At 39.5% G+C, this 22,178-nt stretch overlaps 1 protein-coding gene across 1 annotated transcript in view; it reads left to right on the top strand.

Annotated features, from left to right (window-relative positions):
• Positions 1 to 6,056: 6,056 nt before the first annotated feature.
• The window catches only part of LOC116353095 (serine-rich adhesin for platelets), a 29,021-nt gene continuing 12,899 nt past the window's right edge, over positions 6,057 to 22,178 (top strand). Inside the window, exons 1-4 of the mRNA XM_031786583.1 lie at positions 6,057 to 6,255; positions 12,886 to 12,951; positions 13,453 to 13,740; positions 18,089 to 18,147. Of these exons, the coding sequence (XP_031642443.1) occupies positions 12,921 to 12,951; positions 13,453 to 13,740; positions 18,089 to 18,147 (378 nt within the window). The 5' untranslated portion in view covers positions 6,057 to 6,255; positions 12,886 to 12,920. The remainder of the gene's footprint in view (positions 6,256 to 12,885; positions 12,952 to 13,452; positions 13,741 to 18,088; positions 18,148 to 22,178) is intronic.

The following is a 22,178-nucleotide window of genomic DNA, read 5'->3' as shown; positions in this document are numbered from 1 at the left end:
ATGCAATAAATAAATGAATGGTCATGGCTCTGAAAGGCCATGCAAAACTAGCTGTTTTCTTTGATTCAACATATTGTCATTTTGCTTACCTTGTGCAGGATATATCTGTTTTCCATCCTAATTTGTTTGCATCTGAAGAGTGAATTGTGATATTGTGGCACTTTTACATGAGCGATAATACCCAATCATAATAAAAAATATTACAATACACACTTTATAGTTTCGGCAACATTCCCATTTTCACTTGACTTTGCAATATGATTGAATCTCAGTTCGATGGTCACATTTTCTATCCGTCAAGGAGAAATTAAAGTGATAGGAATTCTGATATAATGTTCTTCATCCCTGCTATCTACGTGTGATCTTTTGTATGTTTTTACACTTCCTCTGTATGTACAACACCACTTACACATACAGTATTTACAATACAGTACATTTCATAGGCACCGGATACTGTATACACTGCTGATTTGAATGGCTACTGTGTAACATTAGAAAAGTATTAGATAATAAAATATACTGTATACTACTTTCACCCATCTGCATTAGAAATTATGCACATTTTGTCCGACAAACATATTGACACTGACCATCATACTTTATTTTTTCACTTTGCTTCCGTTATCAATGACTGCTAGGAAAACCAGTAAACACAAACATGTAAACTTGTCTCCCTTGAATAGCTCAAACTGGTTTTGCATTGAACAGGTCTCGCCTGGAAAAAGAGATAGGTCACAGGTCATTACCGTTACTAATGGTGTAGCCAAATTATTGCTGGGTTGCTGTTGTGGAGAAATATTATTTAGTGACGGATAACACTGCTTTCCGAGTGGTGACTGGTTTTACCTGTTTCATACGCATTCATTACCTGAACATTATTTACAATAAGTCCCCACTGTAAGTAAATCATGCTTTCATTACTTGGAACAAGAGATTTATTTACAAGTGGCCTGTAAATTCAGCCCATGTCAACTTTCATCACTCGTCATACTTTTGGGGCATCGAGCATGACAGCATTATTTTCTCCTGGTTTCCTGTTCTTCTCTCCATTGTGGAGAAGAATTGGCTGGATTCAAAGTAAAAACACATCATTCAAATGAAATGTGAGCCTGTAGGTATTATCTGGGAGGGTGACTGTTTTTGAATGGTCATATAATTGTAACTCTCACACACTCACCACTAAGGTATAATGTATGCAGGTCATATACAGTAACTGCAAGGAAGGTAGGCCAGTTGTTCTCACCTGGCCTACCTGATTAAATAAAGGTGAAATAGGGGCCTCCCAGGTGGCACAGTGGTTAAGGGTGCTGTACTGCAGCGCCAGCTGTGCCACCAGAGACTCTGGGTTCGCGTCCAGGCTCTGTTGTAACTGGCGACGCACAATTAGCATGGCGTCATCCAGGTTAGGGAGGGTTTGGCCGGTAGGGATATCACGCACCAGCGACTCCTGTGGCGGGCCGGGTGCAGTGCACGCTAACCAAGGCTGCCAGGTGCACAGTGTTTCCTCCAACACATTGGTACGGCTGGCTTCCGGGTTGGATGCGTGCTGTGTTAAGAAGCAGTGCGGCTTGATTGGGTTGTGTATCGGAGGATGCATGACCTTCAACCTTCGAGTCACGAGTCCGACCGGTGGCTTCCCTTCCCGGTCGGGTGGCGCTCGGCGGTCGTCGTCACCGGCCTATTAGCTGCCACTGATTGTCTTTCCTCCCTCTCCTTGTATGTTTATTGGTAGCACCTGTTTGTGATGATTAGTTGGGCTTCTTTAGACAGCCGGCCCGGCCCGCCTGTTTGTTGTGCGGGATTAATTATTGTAACCTTCGGCTCTGTAGTAGAGGAACGTGTTTGTTCCTGGTCGTGAATTTTCAGTTGTACATTTTTCATTCCACGTGTTTGGGGCCGTTATTATTGTGAGCACCCTGTGGTGCGTTGGTGCAATTAAAGAGCACAGCATTGCACTCTCTGTCTCCTGCGTCTGACTCCACACCCACGACACCCGGAGCATTACACTTCGTCTCTCCCGAGCCCGTACGGGAGTTGTAGCGATGAGACAAGATAGTAGCTACTAACAATTGGATACCACGAAATTGGGGAGAATAAGGGGGTAAAATAAATATAAATAAAAAATATATATTAAAGAAATAACTGTGAAATAAAAATGAAAAGGAGCACTCAACTACTATTTTCCAAGGCATGTCCTTTTCTGTCAATAGCTGGACAAATGGGAGGATGTGCTGAAGCACAATATAGTGTATGCCGACCTCATCTGGCTATTCGCTTGTTGGCAAACTCTTATTATTGTTGTCTTTTACACCGAGGAAACATTTTGCATGATGATACTTGGTGATAACATATGAAAATGCCAGTTGGGACAAAATGTACAGGAAACATATAAAACAAACATATAACAAATGTAAAGGAAACATATAAAACAAACATATAACAAATGTAAAGGAAACATATAAGAAACATATAACAAATGTAAAGGAAACATATAAAACAAACATATAACAAATGTAAAGGAAACATATAAAACAAACATAACAAATGTAAAGGAAACATATAAGAAACATATAACAAATGTAAAGAAAACATAAAACAAACATATAAAACAAACATATAAAACAAACATATAACAAATGTAATTGGAAACATATAAAACAAACATAACAAATGTAAAGGAAATATATACAACAAACATATAACAAATGTAAAGGAAACATAACAAACATAACAAATGTAAAGGAAACATATAAGAAACATATAACAAATGTAAAGAAAACATATAAAACAAACATATAACAAATGTAAAGGAAACATATATAACAAACATATACAGTGCCTTGCGAAAGTATTCGGCCCCCTTGAACTTTGCGACCTTTTGCCACATTTCAGGCTTCAAACATAAAGATATAAAACTGTATTTTTTTGTGAAGAATCAACAACAAGTGGGACACAATCATGAAGTGGAACGACATTTATTGGATATTTCAAACTTTTTTAACAAATCAAAAACTGAAAAATTGGGCGGCAAAATTATTCAGCCCCCTTAAGTTAATACTTTGTAGCGCCACCTTTTGCTGCGATTACAGCTGTAAGTCGCTTGGGGTATGTCTCTATCAGTTTTGCACATCGAGAGACTGACATTTTTTCCCATTCCTCCTTGCAAAACAGCTCGAGCTCAGTGAGGTTGGATGGAGAGCATTTGTGAACAGCAGTTTTCAGTTCTTTCCACAGATTCTCGATTGGATTCAGGTCTGGACTTTGACTTGGCCATTCTAACACCTGGATATGTTTATTTTTGAACCATTCCATTGTAGATTTTGCTTTATGTTTTGGATCATTGTCTTGTTGGAAGACAAATCTCCGTCCCAGTCTCAGGTCTTTTGCAGACTCCATCAGGTTTTCTTCCAGAATGGTCCTGTATTTGGCTCCATCCATCTTCCCATCAATTTTAACCATCTTCCCTGTCCCTGCTGAAGAAAAGCAGGCCCAAACCATGATGCTGCCACCACCATGTTTGACAGTGGGGATGGTGTGTACAGGGTGATGAGCTGTGTTGCTTTTACGCCAAACATAACGTTTTGCATTGTTGCCAAAAAGTTCAATTTTGTTTTCATCTGACCAGAGCACCTTCTTCCACATGTTTGGTGTGTCTCCCAGGTGGCTTGTGGCAAACTTTAAACGACACTTTTTATGCATATCTTTAAGAAATGGCTTTCTTCTTGCCACTCTTCCATAAAGGCCAGATTTGTGCAATATACGACTGATTGTTGTCCTATGGACAGAGTCTCCCACCTCAGCTGTAGATCTCTGCAGTTCATCCAGAGTGATCATGGGCCTCTTGGCTGCATCTCTGATCAGTCTTATATGAGCTGAAAGTTTAGAGGGACGGCCAGGTCTTGGTAGATTTGCAGTGTTCTGATACTCCTTCCATTTCAATATTATCGCTTGCACAGTGCTCCTTGGGATGTTTAAAGCTTGGGAAATCTTTTTGTATCCAAATCCGGCTTTAAACTTCTTCACAACAGTATCTCGGACCTGCCTGGTGTGTTCCTTGTTCTTCATGATGCTCTCTGCGCTTTTAACGGACCTCTGAGACTATCACAGTGCAGGTGCATTTATACGGAGACTTGATTACACACAGGTGGATTGTATTTATCATCATTAGTCATTTAGGTCAACATTGGATCATTCAGAGATCCTCACTGAACTTCTGGAGAGAGTTTGCTGCACTGAAAGTAAAGGGGCTGAATAATTTTGCACGCCCAATTTTTCAGTTTTTGATTTGTTAAAAAAGTTTGAAATATCCAATAAATGTCGTTCCACTTCATGATTGTGTCCCACTTGTTGTTGATTCTTCACAAAAAAATGGTAAAAGGTCGCAAAGTTCAAGGGGGCCGAATACTTTCGCAAGGCACTGTAACAAATGTAAAGGAAACATATATAACGAACATATAACATATGTAAAGGAAACATATAACAAACATATAACAAATGTAAAGGAAACTGTAACGGTTTTCTTCCTGGGAAGGAGAGGAGGACCAAAATGCAGCGTGGTTATTTATAAACATCTTTAATGAAAGATGAAAACGTGAACACTATACAAAATAAGAAAACGTGGAAAAACTGAAACAGTCCTAACTGTTGCAAAACACAGAGACAGGAACAATCACCCACAAGATACCTAAAGAATATGGCTGCCTAAATATGGTTCCCAATCAGAGACAACGATAAACACCTGCCTCTGATTGAGAACCACTCCAGGCAACCATAGACTTACCTAGAACACTCAACTGAACACAACCCCATAGACTACAAAACCCCTAGACAAAACAAGACACATAAATCACCCATGTCACACCCTGGCCTAACCAACATAATAAAGAAAACACAGAATACTAAGGCCAGAGCGTGACATAAACATATATAACAAACATATAACAAATGTAAAGGAAACATATATAACAAAGGTAAAACAAAAGTAAAGAAAACAACACATCTGGTGTGATGGAATCACTTGTAAAGTATGTTTATGTCACATATCCTTGTAGTTTCGGTAGGTTGGTGGGGGGATTTTACTTGACGTTTTTCAATTATAAAATAAGTTTAAACTAATGTGAAATAATGCATTTGAAATACAAATACAGTAGGTAACTTAATATTTTAAATTCTTACAATTTCACTACGATAGACACTTTCATGAGTAATAGCTTTGTGCCAACTATAGCTTTGACCATGAAAACTAACATGGAATGGATTTGTGTAAAGAATTATATTTGGTTGTAGTGTGTATGCAAATAATTATCTTTGGATGTATTGTGTATCCAAAGAATTATGTAGTGTGTACAATTCCATAAGAGAACTAAAAGCTATGCCAGCCTTTGTGCGTCTTTTCTTTTAGGGGGTTCTTCTTCTCATAAAACGGTCAGGTTTATTAGAAGGAGGGATTTTTTGTCACCTGAGTGGCCCAGGTGCCTTTGTGTGGTTCCCAGGTTAGGTATTCCACATTCCAAGAGCCACAATGCCACAAAGAGGTAATTGTTGTCAAGGGGGTTTATTCCTGACAGGGGGGGGGGGATTTCACATTGTGTTGAACAGAAACCAGAATGTTCCCCAAAATCACCTCCCTGGCATAGGAATTATCTCACAATAAACCCATGAGGCAGCAAAGTTGTAGGAGACTGTAGAACCATTTTGTTTGGACAAGAAAAGGAAAATGAGGTGATAGGTAAATAAAGAGAGGTGATGTATAATATTTATCCGATAGTTTTGGGTTGCAGATGTTAATGATGTGACTATGACCTGTTGTACCACTTTGCTCCAATGACGTTTTTTCATTAATGTGTCTGATAACATAATTCTATTAATTAGTCTCACATGACCATCTGTCAACTGACCAGCGCACTCAAGATTTGGTCCTGGTTCCTGAGATTATAGGTGTGGATTGAGTTAGCGAGCTGGAAGTTTACCCTAATTTGATCTCTGGGCGCTTGCATGGTAGTTTTAACCCTCCCACTCAGCTCTCTGCCTGTAGTCTCCTCCTCTCTGCTAGTTGTGACTAGTAATTGAGTGGGTGTGCAGGTGAGAGTTTCCACTTAATAGGTTGCCTCTCCTGTGCTGTCACTAGGAAGAACAGAGGGTAGTGACACTGGGAGAAAAGGAGAGCGGCGAGACAGAGAGAGAGAGGCTCTACACATCATCCGCAGCTGATACAGACAGTTTCATCCTCAGACTGTTGCTCAACACTACACACGGGTAAGCGCTTGTTGTTCTTTTTTTCTGAAAACATTTAGTTAAACATTTGTTTTCGTTATTTTGTTTCCATTACCTGCTTATCTCAGGCTGATTAAGTTCAACAAGGAGTGTTGCCATGGTTGCTTAAAGATGATAGAGAATAATGTTGCTTAGGTTAACTTCACAACAATAAATATAAGGTTATGTTACTGGCATTGAATGCTTCCATATTTTCACATAGTACAGTGCCTTCTGAAAGTATTCAACTGAAATGTTTTTGTCCCTGGCCTACACGCAATACCCCATGATGTCAAAGTGGAATTATGTTTTTTGACAATTTTACAAGTTAATAAAAAATGAAAAGCAAAAATGTCTTTAGTCAATAAGTATTCAACCCTTGTGTTATGACAAACCTAAATAAGTTCAGGAGTAAAAATGTGCTTAAACAAGTCACAAAGTAAATTGGATGGACTCTGTCAAGCTTCGAATTTCGAACACAGATTCAACCACAAAGTCCAGGAAGGATTCCCAATGCCTCGCAAAGAAGGGCACCTATTGGTAGATGGGTAAAAAAAAGCAGACATGGAATGTCCCTTTGAGCATGGTGAAGTTTTTAATTACACTTTGGATGATGAATTAATACAACCAGTCACTATAGACGTCCTTCCTAACTCAGTTGCCGGAGAGGAAGAAAAACGTTCATGGATTTCAACATGGTGAATTTAAAACAGTTACAGAGTTTAATGGCTGTGATAGGAGAAACAACATTGTAGTTGCTCCACAATACTAACCTAATTGACAGAGTGAAAAGAAGGATGCTTGTACAGAATACAAATATTCCAAAATATGCATCCTGTTTGCAATAAATCAAATCAAATCAAATCAAATTTATTTATATAGCCCTTCGTACATCAGCTGATATCTCAAAGTGCTGTACAGAAACCCAGCCTAAAACCCCAAACAGCAAGCAATGCAGGTGGAGAAGGCACTAAAGTAAAACTAAAGTAAAACTGCAACAAATGTGGTAAAGAAATTAACTTTATGTATTGAATACAAAGCCTTGTGATTGGGGCAAGTCCAACACATCACCAAGTAGCAGAGTTGTGGACTCAAGTCACATGAGTCACACATTTGATCACTTGAGACTTGACTTGAAAGGAAATTAAATAACTTGAGGCTTGACTTGGACTTGGAGCTTTAAGACTCGATATTCGACTTTGACTTGAGACTGATGACTTGAAATGATCTGGCCAGGTTTTGTCATGTCCACACAGCCAGAGACAGTAGCCGCAGCATCTCCCTTGCAAAAAAACATGCAACAGATTGGCTAGTGAAACGCACACTCTGCCTTCTGATTGGACCAGCGAACTGTCAATTGACACAGGTCGGGTGAGCTAGCGAACAGATTGCTGATTTGCTGTACAGCCATGTGATCAGGTGCAGCGCAAACGTCAAATTGTAGGGAGAGAGGATTGCCATAATAAATAAATATGCAGGTGCAAAAATTGTTTGGTGATCACGAGAATTAACAGTTTACTTTGCAAGCTCACCAGTAATTGGGCATTAAGTTTTAGTTTAGTGCCTTATTGCAAACAGTATTCATGTTTTTATTCTGTACAAGTTTCCTTCTTTTCACTGTGTCAATTAGGTTAGTATTGTGGAGTAACTACAATATTGTTTGTCCATCCTCAGTTTTCTCCTACTGGTCTTTCATGAAGTCAAAATTGCATGAAATGGATCATTTACTTATGAAGCTTGTATTTGAAATGTGTTGTTAAAGTGTATTATTAGTCTACTGCAGAGAATATGCACCATAGGCGCGTCTTTCTGCTTGTCCTCTCCAAACTCCCCCAGTGGAGAGCACTTTGTTCTCTTGTTGAAATGTGTGCTGTTGCTTTCACATGTTTAGATGAATATGTCATCAATAATCATTAAGTCTCATTAACACAAATGTACCTATGTAACAATGGATGTGGAAATTGCCATTTACATCGTAGAACCAAGTTTATGGATTGTAATTGCAAATTGGTTAATTGTATGGTCCTATGGTCTTTTGGGCTATTGCCGTTGTGTATTTGGTCAATCTGATTGTATATTTTGTATGATAAGGCACTTTCACTATTGGATCACTAGGACCTGTAAATAAATCTACACTTTGAGCACGGCAACCTGCCTTGCCTTCTGCTGATTTCATTCCCTTAAGACTGCTACAAGGTGCCTATTTTACAACGACAAAATTCGAAATAATGAAAAGGGCTGCCTGGTAGACTCAATAAATAGGCAAATATCTGTAGTTGAACAAGTCATTGCATGTATAGATTTGTTTTACTTGACTTGAGATTTGACATGAAAAAACTTGTGACTACTCGACTTGACTTGCTCTTAGAATACACAAGTTGGACGTGACTCGAGACTCGAGCCTTTCTACTTGGGACTCCACTTGCAACTCGGACCTTGTGACTTGAGACTTGCTTGTGACTCAAAAAATAGTGACTTGGTCCCACCTCTGCTGAGTACCACTCTTCATATTTTCAAGCATGGTGGTGCCCCATCATGTTATGGGTATGCTTGCCATCGGGAGTTTTTTACGATAAAAAGAAACGGATTAGAGCTAAGCACAGGCAAAATCCTAGAGGATTTTCCAACAGATACTGGGAAACAAATGTACCTTTCAGCAGAAAGTTCTAGTTCTAGTGGCCTAGTTACAGGTTTGTCTTCAATTGGATTGAAAATCTATGGCAAGAGATGAAACATGGCTGTTTAGCAATGATCAACAACAAACTTGACAGAGCTTGAAATGTGCCAAAGGTGATTCTAACATGTTTTGACTCATGGGGTTGAATACTTATCTAATCAAGATACTGAATATTAGTGTGTTTAAAATAAATACAAATTAACCAATTTTATCATTTGTCTTTCACTTTGACATTACAGAGTACAGATCATCGACAAAAAATTACAATTAAATCCATTTTATTCCTACTTTGTAAAACAACAAATTGTTTCAAAAAAAGTGAAGCAGTGTGAATACTTTCTGAAGGCACTGTGTATCTATAGTATGCTTGTGTCACAATTAATATAACATTTGATGGTGGTTTTATTTAAAACCCTCACTACATTATTTATTATTTTAATTGGACTGTGTGTAGGTTAAAATCACAACATATTTTATTTTAAATGTAAGCCTTTGTACAGACATACAGTATCTAGAAACCAGTGGCATTCAAATATGCCGTGATTTAATATAACTCTTGACAGTTTCCTACACTTACAGTACTGTGTAGGGACTTACATGGCAGCTAATGCTGACTCAATGCGATAGTTAGCCGTGTGAGTTACTGCACGAGGATGTGGCACCTGACTACACCTGACTACACAACCTCGAATACACAATTCAGTGCCTTTGGAAAGTATTCACACCCCTTGACTTTTTCCACATTTTGTTAGGTTACAACCTTATTCTAAAACGGATTAAATAATTTCCCCCCCTCATCAATCTACACACAATACCCCATAATGACAAAGCAAAAACTGTTAAAAACTGTTAATATATACAAGAAAAAAAAGTTATATACATTTACATAAGTATTCACCCTTTACTTTGTATTTTGCTGAAGCACCTTTGGCAGCTACAAGCTTGGCACAGAAGTCTTTGGGGAGTTTATCCCATTATTTTCTGTAGATCCTTTCCAGCTCTGTCAGGATGGATGGGGAGCGTTGCTGCAGAGCTATTTTCAGGTCTCTCCAGAGATTTTCAATCAAGTCCGTCTCTGGCTGGGCCATTCAATGAAATTCAGAGACTTGTCCCGAAGCCACCCCTGCGTTGTCTTGGCTGTGTGCTTAGGGTTGTTGTCCTGTTGGAAGGTGAACCTTCACCCCAGTCTGAGGTCCTGAAAGTTCTGGAGCAGGTTTTCATCAAGGAACTTTCTGTACTTTTCTCCATTAATCTTTCCCTCGATCCTGACTAGTCTCCCAGTCCCTACCACTGAAACATCCCCACAGCATGATTCTGCCACCACCATGCTTCACCGTATGTCACGACTTCCGCCGAAGTCGGTCCCTCTCCTTGTTCGGGCGGTGTTCGGCAGTCAACGTCACCGGCCTTCTAGCCACCATTTTCCATTTGTTTTGTCTTTGTTTTACACACCTGATTTCAATCCCAAAATTACTGTTTCATTATTTAACCCTCTGTTTCCCCATGTTTTTTGTGAGTGGTTGTTTATTGTATTTTCGGTCTGTCATGTTGTGCGTTTATTTGTTACTTTGTATCTTTGACATTTTGAGTAAAAGTACGTTGATTACTCATATCTGCTGTACTGCGCCTGACTCTCTACACTAGCTACACATAGGACCCGTTACACCATAGGGATGGTGCCAGGTTTCCTCCAGACATGACGCTTGGCATTCAGGCTAAGAGTTCAATCTTGGTTTCATCAGACTAGAGAATCTTGTTTCTCATGGTCTGAGAGTCTTTAGGTGCCTTTTGGCAAACTCCAAGCGGGCTGTCAAGTGCCTTTTACCGAGGAGTGGCTTCCGTCTGGCCACTCTACAATAAAGGCCTGATAGGTGGAGTACTGCAGAGATGGTTGTCCTTCTCAAAGATTCTCCCATCTTCACAGAGTCAGAATGACCATCAGGTTCTTGGTCCTCCCAGACCAAGGCCCTTCTCCCCCAATTCCATGTTTGGCCAGGCGGCCAGCTCTAGGAAGAGTCTTGTTGTTTCCAAACTTCTTCCATTTAAGAATGATGGAGGCCACTGTGTTCTTGGGGACCTTCAATACTGCAGAAATGTTTTGGTACCCTTCCCCAGATCTGTGCCACGACACAATCCTGTCTCGGCGCTCTATTGACAATTCCTTCAACCTCATGACTTGGTTTTTGCTCTGACATGCTCTGTCAACTGTAGGACCTTATACAGACAAGTGTGTGCCTTTCCAAATTATGTCCAAACAATTTACCACAGGTGGACTCCAATCAAGTTGTAGAAACATCTTAAGGATGATCAATGGAAACAGGATGCACCTGAGCTCAATTTCGAGTCTCATAGAAAAGAGTCTGAATACTTATGTAAATAAGGTATTTCTGTATTTAATTGATTGTTAATAAATCCTGTTTTCACTTTGTCAATATGAGATATTTTTTATTTCATACATTTTAGAGTAAGGCTGTAAAGTAATACAATTTGGAAAAAGTTAAGGGGTCTGAATAGTTTCCGAATGCACTGTATATATATATACATACTATATTTTAATATATTATATTTCATGAACTTTAAGCAATATAACATTTTTCCATTACACAAACACCTGTAACTGGACCTACTTTTTTTAAAAGTGGGATATTTGTCACAGATTCCCCTGGTACTGCTGCTCATTCCATGCACCAGTTCCAGAGGTCTACGACACCGGTCTATAGGTCGACCCTGAACTATCTCATTACGCACACATGATTCCAATTCCCCTTGATTAGTAATTGTATATATGTGCCCTCTGTTCATCAATGTCTTGTCAGTTATTGTTCCCATGTCCGTTGGTCTTTGATACCTGTACTTTCTTGCTGCGTGTATTGTGCACTTGTTATTACGGGTCTCGCCCCGTGTATTGTTGTGCATTTGTTATTTGTCTTGACCCGTGTAGTGTATCGCCCGTCTCGTCCTGTGTATTTATTATAGGTTTTACCTCGCTCCTTTGTTTGGGTTTACATCCCTGTGTTTTTACATACGTGTTTGTTTTGGGCTTCGTCCCCGTGCCTTTCATGGCATGTATTTTTGGGTGAAGTATTAAAACCCCCTATTACTTATTCCTGCGCCTGTCTCCAATCATTTATAACACGTGACACTATTAGCCACTGTTCGACCCTCAGTATCCAGGGCGGTGAGCCCAAAGGAGACTGTGTGGTTTGTTCCTAGGGAGGGATGAAAACATGCCGTGCTTAGATATATTGCCCCGGGGACATCACGAGGAACAAACACATTTTAATTGTGCTCATGGCTGAACGGCTGCCAACCGACACTACCGAACAAAATCATATCTTTTGATGACACACGCATGTGTCTGATTATTTTGCCAATGATTATTTTCTCAATATTGTAATTTACCAGCCACAATTTTGGTTGTGAGAGGATGGTTGTTTTACAGTTCAACATCTATTTTCTATTCCTAACTCTGTTTTCTACCTCTCTTTCCCACACTTAACAAAATTTTACTTACAAATCAGGCGCTGCGGCCACTGCAAACCATCATCAGATCAGTTTCCCCATAGAACAATTAGGGAATTGTTTGCAAATGAGCCCTCAGATAGATGATGGCATAAGATCAAAGGATAAGTCCAGGTGGGACATAATGAATGGCCCTGTGTAAACAGTCGGATTGCTCTACTGAATCTAACTTAGATTGTGTGTCAAAGGAAAAAGCATAATAGATATGGATTTGGGTCTTTACTTATGTGGTTTGTGGTATTACTTTTGTCCTCTACATGCTCCAGGTAGCCTTATTCAATAGTCAGGTAATCCCAATGCTACAAGACAATGAGGAACCTTTATATCACAATATTCAGGGTGTCACATTTCACCGTTTCTCAGTTTATTAATATCACGTTAAAACTTATACTGAGTCAAAATTAACTCATTATGACTTCTCTTTCCCTTTCTAGACTGGACTAAGGGCTCCTACTCCCTCCAGAAGACTATGGCCTCAACTGCTTTTTTTAAAGGCACAGGTATGTTTACTTTCTAAATGTGCCCATTGCCTAACAAATGTGTATAGACACACACCGACTGATTCTTGAATAATATAACTTATATAACTTTAACCAAAGTTATTTAAGTTATACCATTCAAGAAACTATGGGTAAATATCAACAATTAAAATGGACAGATTTTCAGATCCCATATTGTATCTTTAAGATTCTACTGTACCTGCAACCCCAGTTAAACTGCAAAATGACTGACGTAAAAAACAAAAACTGTGTTATGTTGGACGTAGTATTTTCAGCATACTGCAGTTACACTGCACTCTAACTGGAATTATACTGCAGTGTACTGCAGTTATCCTGCACTCTGAATGCAATCTTTTTTCGTAAGGGAATGACTCATCTAGCCAAACAAAACAGAGGCTTACTGCCCACATGAATATGACAACGCATGGTTAAGAGCTTGTTATGTTTAATAGACAGGACCTGCTAAACGATGACAGCTGTATGCCTCTCCTATCTGAACAGGCCTCCTGCTCTTCTTACTACTGGGACTGCAGCCATCGTCATTTATTTCAGGACAAAACATCACCTCAAGTTCCAATTCAACGCCCGATGCTGCATCAACTGTGATGTCACCTGGCATGAGTACTGACTCTGCAGCAACTATCGTGACAGCTACCACAGCTCAAACTACAATGTCGCCTGCCATTTCTTCTACGAATGCTACAATGTCGTCTGCCATTTCTTCTACGAATGCTACAATGTCGTCTGCCATTTCTTCTATGAATGCTACAATGTCGTCTGCAGGGTTGGGTAGGTTCCTTTCTAAATGTAATCCATTACAGTCACTAGTTACCTGTCCAAAATTGTAATCAGTAAATAACTTTTGGGTTGCAAAAATGTATGTTATCAAATTGAACAAAATCTTTTGCAGGATAAATCAATGTTAAAGTTCACATAGCTGGCCATATATGGATGTTACATTTTACTTTATGGGTTGGATATGAAGGCTTCTTCTAACCCATTGCTTTCTACTACATATAATAATATGATTAAATTATATCTTCACATTGAAAACCAAAGGTCTAGCATAATTCCAGTCAAAACACCAGTCTCAACGTCAACAGTGAAGAGATGACTCCGGGATGCTGGCCTTCTAGACAGAGTTACAAAGAAAAAGCCACATCTCAGACTGGCCAATAAAAAGAAAAGATTAAGATGGGCAAAATAACACAGACACTGGACAGAGATATGGCTTTTTCTTTTCAACTCCGCCTAGAAGGTCAGCGTCCCGGAGTCGCTTCTTCACTGTTGACGTTGAGACTGGTGTTTTGCGGGTACTATTTAATGAAGCTGCCAGTTGAGGACTTGTGCTTGTGCTTTTCCCCAAAGTTTTAGAACACCTACTCATTTAAGGGTTTTTATTTATTTTTACTATTTTCTACATTGTAGAATAATAGTGAAGACATCAAAACTATGAAATAACACATATGGAATCATGTAGTAAACAAAAAAGTGTTAAACAAATTCTTCAAAGTAGCCACCCTTTGCCTTGATGACAGCTTTGCACACGCTTGGCATTCTCTCAACCAGCTTCACATGGACTGCTTTTCCAACAGTCTTGAAGTAGTTCCCACATATGCTGAGCACTTGTTGGCTGCTTTTCCTTCACTCTGCAGTCCAACTCATCCCAAACCATCTCATTTGGGTTGAGGTCAGGTGATTGTGGAAGCCAGCTCATCTGATGTAGCAAATAGCCCTTACACAACCTGGAGGTGTTTTGTGTCATTGTCCTGTTGAAAAACAAATGATAGTCCCACAAAGAGCAAACCAGATGGGATGGCGTATCGCTGCAGAATGCTGTGGTAGCCATGCTGTCACACCAGCCTTCGCTTTGGCTCCCCCTCCTGTCCAGCTCAGGAATTCGGCGTCGCAGGCCTTCTAGCTGCTGCCGAACCTACTGCTGGCAAACGCTCTTCACTCATCAACCCCGGACTTGACTTGTCATGTCACGTGTGCTCCCTCTCCAGCCTCTAGGTCACCAGGCTGCTCATTATGGCACAAACCTGTCACCATCATTACGCGCACCTGCGCGTCATCAGAATCACCTGGACTCCATCACCTCCTTGATTACCTGCCATATATACGTCACTCTCTTTGGTTCCTTCCCCAGGCGTCATTGTTTCTGTTTCAGTTTCCTGTCTGTGCGATGTTCGTGTTTGTTGTACTCCTCTCTACACCAGTGCCTTAAATGTGCCTTATATTCTAAATAAATCACTGACAATGCCACCAGCACAGCACCCTCACATCATCACACCTCCTCCTACATGCTTCATGTTGGGAACCACAAATGCGGAGATCATCCGTTCACCTACTCTGTGTCTCACAAAGACACAGCAATTGGAACCAAAAATCTCAAATTTGGGCTCATCAGACCAAAGGACAGATTTCCACCGGTCTAATTTCCATTGCTCGTGTTTCTTGGCCCAAGCAAGTCTCTTCTTATTATTGGTGTCCTTTAGTAGTGGTTTCTTTGCAGCATTTAGACCATGAAGGCCTGATTCACGCTGTCTCCTCTGAACAGTTGATGTTGAGATGTGTCTGTTACTTCAACTCTGTGAAGTATTTATTTGGGCTGCAATTTTTGAGGCTGGTAACTCTAATGAACTTATCCTCTGCAGCAGAGGAAACTCTAGGTCTTCCTTTCCTGTGGTGGTCCTCATGAGAGCCAGTTTCAACATCGCGCTTGATGATTTTTGCAACTGCACTTGAAGAAACTTTCTTTAAATGTTCTGCATTGACTGACCTTTGTGTCTTAAAGTAATGATGGACTGTCATTCCTTTTTGCTTATTTGAGCTGTTCTTGCTATAATATGGACATTTACCAAATAGGGATATCTTCTGTATACCACCCCTACCTTGTCACAACACAACTGATTGGCTCAAATGTATGAAGAAGGAAAGAAATTCCACAAATGAGCTTTTAAGAAGGCACACCTGTTAATTGAAAAGCATTCCAGGTGACTAACACATGAAGATGTCATCAAGGCAAAGGGTGGCTACTTTGAAGAATGTCAAAATATAAAATATATTTTGATTTATTTAACACTTTATTGGTTACTACATGATTATACATGTGTTATTTCAATTATATATATTATATATAATTGAAAATGTATGTAGCAATTACTTATTGCCCCTTTAAGTCTGTCAAAAGTGTGCGAGTTTGAGCATGTGTCCATTAGGACTTTTATATCAGCATGAATTAGATTGAACAATAAAAGCCCCACTTTCTTTTTCCATATGCTGGTATCCGCACTATGCAGCTGTTACAAGAGCACATTTTTCACTGGCTGTCCACTGATTTCAAAAACAATGATTGATTGGCAGCTTAAACTTCTTGAATTCAATTGGGTTCAAATACACATTTAGATTTGTGAACAGCCATGCACAACAACCACAATCCGTAAGGCGCAATTTGCTAAATGAGAGAGCGGCAGTATGATTCACATCAATGCGCTATGTAGATATCAATAATAAATAATATCCGTATCACCGTAGACTACACCACTGCTGTCATCCTTACCTCCAAGTGTTTATTCAAGTTGGATAATCGTTGGATGCTGACAGAAGTCAGCATCCATTGGAAGACATAGCTTGGACTGTAGCCTACAAAAAACAATTTTCCCACGATCAATCAAACACATTTGGTGTGTCAGCATAGTGGTCTCTGACTTGTGGTCAGACTTGCTCTGGTGGAACAAACTTTTTTTGTCAATGCTGATTTGAATGTCGATGAGAAGTGTCAAAGATGTTCTTTTGCAAATGTCCTTTCTGAATTTAACAGTAATCCTTGAAGTAATCATCTCGTTTTTCAAAAGTATCTGTAATCCGATTACAATATTTTTGTTGGTAACGTAACGGATTACAGTTACCGATTATTATTTTTTGTAATCCGTTACTCCCCAACCCTGGTTGTCTGGCATTTCTTCTCTGAGTACTACAATGGCATCGAACCATGATGGCAGCTACCAAGGTTCAACATGCTGCTAATACGGCTACCTCTACCTCTAATTCATCCAATACAGTGCCTTGCAAAAGTATTCATCCCCCTTGACGTTTTTCCGATTTTGTTGTATTACAACTTGTCATTTAAATGGATTTTTATTTGGATTTCATGTCAAATTGGTGAAGTGAAATAAAATAAAAATACTTGTTTCAATTATTTTTTTTTATAAAACTGAAAAGTTGTTCATATGTATTCACCCCTTTTGCTATGAAGGCCGTAAATAAAATCTGGTGTAACCAATTACCTTCAGAAGTCACATCATTTGTTAAATCAAATCCACCTGTGTGCAATCTAAGTGTCACATGATCTCAGTATATATACACCTGTTCTTGAAAGGCCCCACAGTCTGCAACACCACTAAGCAAGGGGCACAGCCAAGCAAGTAGCACCATGAAGACCAACGCTATGTCTGGTGGAACCCCAACACCTCCCATCACCCAGAGAACACCATCCCCAGAGTGAAGCATGGTGGTGGCAGCATCATGCTGTGGGGATGTTTTTCATCGGCAGGGACTGGGAAACTGGTCAGAATAGAAGGAACGATGGATGGCGCAAAATAAAGGGAAATTCTTGAGCGAAACCTGTTTCAGTTTTCCAGAGATTTGAGACTGGGACGGAGGTTCACCTTCCAGCAGGACAATGACCCTAAGCATACTGCTAAAGCAACACTCGGGCGGATTAAAGGGAAACATTTAAATGTCTTGGAATGGCCTCGTCAAAGCCCAGACCTCAAGCCATTTGAGAATCTGTGGTATGACTTAAAGATTGCTGTACACCAATGAACTCAAGTCTTCAAAGTGGCATGTTGTGTAATTCAAATGATACAACCCCCCAAAAATCTATTTTAATTCCAGGTTGTAAGGCAACAAAATAGGGAAATGCCAAGGGGGTGAATACTTTCACAAGCCACTGTATAGGATCAATGACAACAGCCATGACCTCCACTTCAAGTGTAACCATTGACAACTCAGGGAATACAATGGCGGGTAATACAAAATGCTGATTGTTTTATGAATTCACATTCAGGATATTTGGTAGATATATTATTTTGCCACTTTGGTCTCACACTACATGTTGTCCTTGCTAACACAGGTAGTGGAACCACAAGCACGGACAATGCCACTTCATGGGGCACCAGTGGCATGACCATGGTGAGTCTAGTAGTTTAGTAGTCTAGTAGATTTAATTCATGATATGATATTATGTTACCACTTTATTTGAAGGGGGTATGCATAATGCATCTATATAATCTTTATGAAACTAATCATGACACCTTTGTGAATGTTGAAGTATCATTCATAGCAACCTTCATTACAGATGTTTTACTCAACATCATTCATGAGACCGCTAAGTAAATAGTCCTTGGAATTATTGCAAATTGTCTTAGAAAAGAATTTAGTTGAATTTGCTGATATGTGCTTCTTTTGCACCGTAAGGCAACAAAGAGCTCTTTATATTTTGTACATATTTTTGATGATTTTCAGTGTTTTTAGTTTTTGCTAAGTCATTTAGTGTTTATTGGGTATATCTGGTTGTTTTCACCCATGGAGTTGAAGGACTGATGGCAAGTCTACTAGTGTGGTTTGGTTATACCTAGCTAGCTAATGTTTGCATTTAACTTCTTATGGCTGGGGGCAGTATTGAGTAGCTTGGATGAATAAGGTGCCCAGAGGTGCCCAGAGTAAACTGCCTGCTACTCAGTCCCAGTTGCTAATATATGCATATATTAGTATATTCGGATAGAAAACACTCTGAAGTTTCTAAAACTGTTTGAATGATGTCTGTGAGTTTTACAGAACTCAATATGTCAGGCAAAAACCTGAGAAAAAATCAACCAGGAAGTGGGAAATCTGAGGTTGGTCATTTTTCAACTAATTCCCTATTGAAGATACAGTGGGATATTGGTCATGTTGCACTTCCTAAGGCTTCCACTAGATGTCAACAGTCTTTAGACGCTTGTTTGATGCTTCTACTGTAAAGGAGGGGCTCATAAGAGCTCTTTGAGTCAGTGGTCTGGCAGAGTGCCACAAGCTCGTGACACTCGTTCACGTGAGAGTTAGCTCGCGTTCCATTGCTTTTCTACAGACAAAGGAATTCTCCGGTTGGAACATTATTGAAGATTTATGTTAAATACATCCTAAAGATTGATTCTATACATCGTTTGACATGTTTCTACAGACTGTAACTGAACTTTTTGACATTTCGTCTGCTCCTAATGAATGCACATCGTGACTTTGGATTTGTTTACAAAACGCACTAACAAAAGTAGGAGGACATAAATGATGGACATTATCGAACAAAACAAACATTTATTGTGGAACTGGGATTCCTGGGAGTGCATTCTGATGAAAATCATCAACGGTAAGTGAATATGTATAATGTTATTTCTGACTTTTGTTGACTGTACAATATGGCGGATATCTTTTTGGCTTGTTTGGTCTCTGAGCGCCGTACTCAGATTATTGCATGGTTTGCTTTTTCCGTAAACCTGTTTTGAAATCTGACACACTGGTTGTATTAAGGAGAAGTGTATCTAAAGTTCCATGCATAACACTTGTATTTTCATCAACATTTATTATGAGAATTTCTGTAAATTGATGTGGCTCTCTGCAAAATCACCAGATCTTTTTGGAACTACTGAACATAATGCGCCAATGTATACTGAGAATTTTTTATATAAATATGAACTTTATCGAACAAAACATACATGTATTGTGTAACTTGAATTCCTATGAGTGTCATCTGATGAAGATCATCAAAGGTTAGTGAATAATTCTATCTCTATTTCTGATTTTTGTGGCTCCTCTCTTTGGCTGGAAAAATGGTTGTGTTTTTCTGTGACTTGGCTCTGACCTAACATAATCGTTTGTGGTGCTTTCGCCGTAAAGCCAATTTGAAATCGGACACTGTGGTGGGATTAACAAGAAGTGTATCTTTAAAATGGTGTGAAATACTTCTATGTTTGAGGAATTTAAATTATGGGATTTCTGTTGTTTTGAATTTGGCGCCCTGCACTTTCACTGGCTGTTGTCATATCGATCCCGTTAGCGGGATCTCAGCCCTAAGAAGTTTTAAAAGATCTCACTAAGCCCCGGTTTCTTGACGAACGAGACCGGACTGCATTTTGGAAATGGGGATGGCTGATGTGGACTGATGTGTGGTGAACTGAGGCATCACCCAAGTGGGTGCTACTCGTTAGTTGTGGAGGAGTACTCAGTCCAGGCTACAGAGATGTTGAGCTGAGGACGACATCAGGGCCAGCAAGCCAACTGCATCATCTGGCATCGATCATCTGGCATCACCATCATCAAATCATCTAGCCTAACTTGTCAGAAGCCCCAGTCTCTGTCATAAACGGGTACACTCTGTTGTGACGGACCTCTCAGAGCTGGCTTCATCACCGTCAACATCAATTTCTTTGTTTTGTTAATCTACCTAATTGTTATGTGTCACGCCCTGACTTTAGTTATCTTTGTATTCTTTATTATTTTGGTTATTCAGGGTGTGACAAGGGTGGTTTGTTTCGTTTTTGTATTGTCTAGGGGTTTTCTAGTCTAGGTGTTTATATGTCTATGGTTGCCTAGATTGGTTCTCAATCAGAGGCAGCTGTTTATCGTTGTCTCTGATTGGGGACCATATTTAGGTAGCCATATTCCTTGGGTATTTTGTGGGTTGTTATTCTATGCTTAGTTGCCTGGTTTGCACTAGCCATATTAGCGTCACGGTTCGTTTTGTTGTTTTGTTCAGTGTTTGTTCTTTCATTAAAGAAGTATATACGCTTAGCACGCTGCGCCTTCTTCTCTTCCATATGACGACCGTGACATTATGTAAATTTACATTTTTCCTTTTGATCTGTTGACCTATTCTGCAATTCAGCGTTTAGCTACAAATGTGTAGCCAACAAGATTAAATGACCCAATGAAACAATATACCCTTCATATACTGTAACAATATCTCACTCATTATCTAAATTTCATTGATACACTGTAACCTGAATCATTTTCTCCAGCATAGAGACAGGTCATACTGTATCAGTTGACAAGTCACATAGAAAAGATTATCTTTTACAATGTTGCATGGGGCAGAAATGGGCATTCTGTCACGCCCTGACCTTAGAGATCCTTATTATTCTCTATGTTCGTTTAGGTCAGGGTGTGACTCGGGTGGGAAATTCTATGTTTTCTGTTTCTTTGGCCTTGGTCTACTCTTTCTACCACCAACGAGAGCTGTTACACATTCACACACAGTGCAACACAAATACCTTTTTACTGTAGGCTGCTGCTTAACAATAGATTCTACCCTGATATCTGATTATTTATTTTACTTATGTACTGTATAAGGATACTGCAACTGATAAATTGTTTTCCCGTAAACTTTTCTGTCAAGTTATAGCTAAACACTGTATGGAAAATGGTATTTACCATTATTTACCGTCTCCCATCTACTAAAAAGAATAGCTTTAAAAATTGTATCTAGTTTTTTTTGCTGTTGGATTAAATGTTAGTTAAAATGACTAAACAGTGAGTCTATCATTATCTGATGTATAGGTGACTAAACAAAATGACCTTATGGTATTTCATGAAAAACTTTTGCATGTATGACTCAGGGGTTAAATATGTTTTCAACTCCAATTAATGCACACTGAAAGGTTCTGAACATAAGATAATGGGTATTGCTCAGTGTTTTGAAAATACACCCCCTTACATCTGAAAATGTGCCAAAGTGATTGAAAAAAACTAGAAGTGAATACAGACCGTTTTTTTTCTTCAGTTCTACCACTGTAGTGTACATAACCACAGTGCGTGTGTGTTGGTGGGTGTGAGTGAGGGGGTTGAGGGGATGGTGACTGGGCCCATGTTTGTGTCTGTGCATGTTGGCACCGAGGAATGAAGTAACTTGGTGGGAGAGATTATTTCATGATACATGTAGTCCGCTTTACCATCCCGTTTAATGCCTTATCTTGTAGCTTTCCTCGAGACGGGCAATTTCACATCAATTAGCATGCACAATGTCACCCTTTATAAAGCACCGTTTTTGAGGGAATTAGCCAGTTATGTCACATTTAGTAATGCCCTCTACGTTGGTTATGTCATCCTTTTTGCACCCTTTATTGTGGAGTAAGGACATAAAAGTACAGTTGATCTGTGTAGTGCAGACTTTATGTATGCTGTATAGACTTTCT

The sequence above is a fragment of the Oncorhynchus kisutch genome, linkage group LG13 (assembly GCF_002021735.2).
Source record: "Oncorhynchus kisutch isolate 150728-3 linkage group LG13, Okis_V2, whole genome shotgun sequence".
Taxonomy (NCBI): Eukaryota; Metazoa; Chordata; class Actinopteri; order Salmoniformes; family Salmonidae; genus Oncorhynchus; species Oncorhynchus kisutch.
Note: the sequence above shows the minus strand (reverse complement) of the source record. Positions and strands in the feature narration are given on the sequence as shown.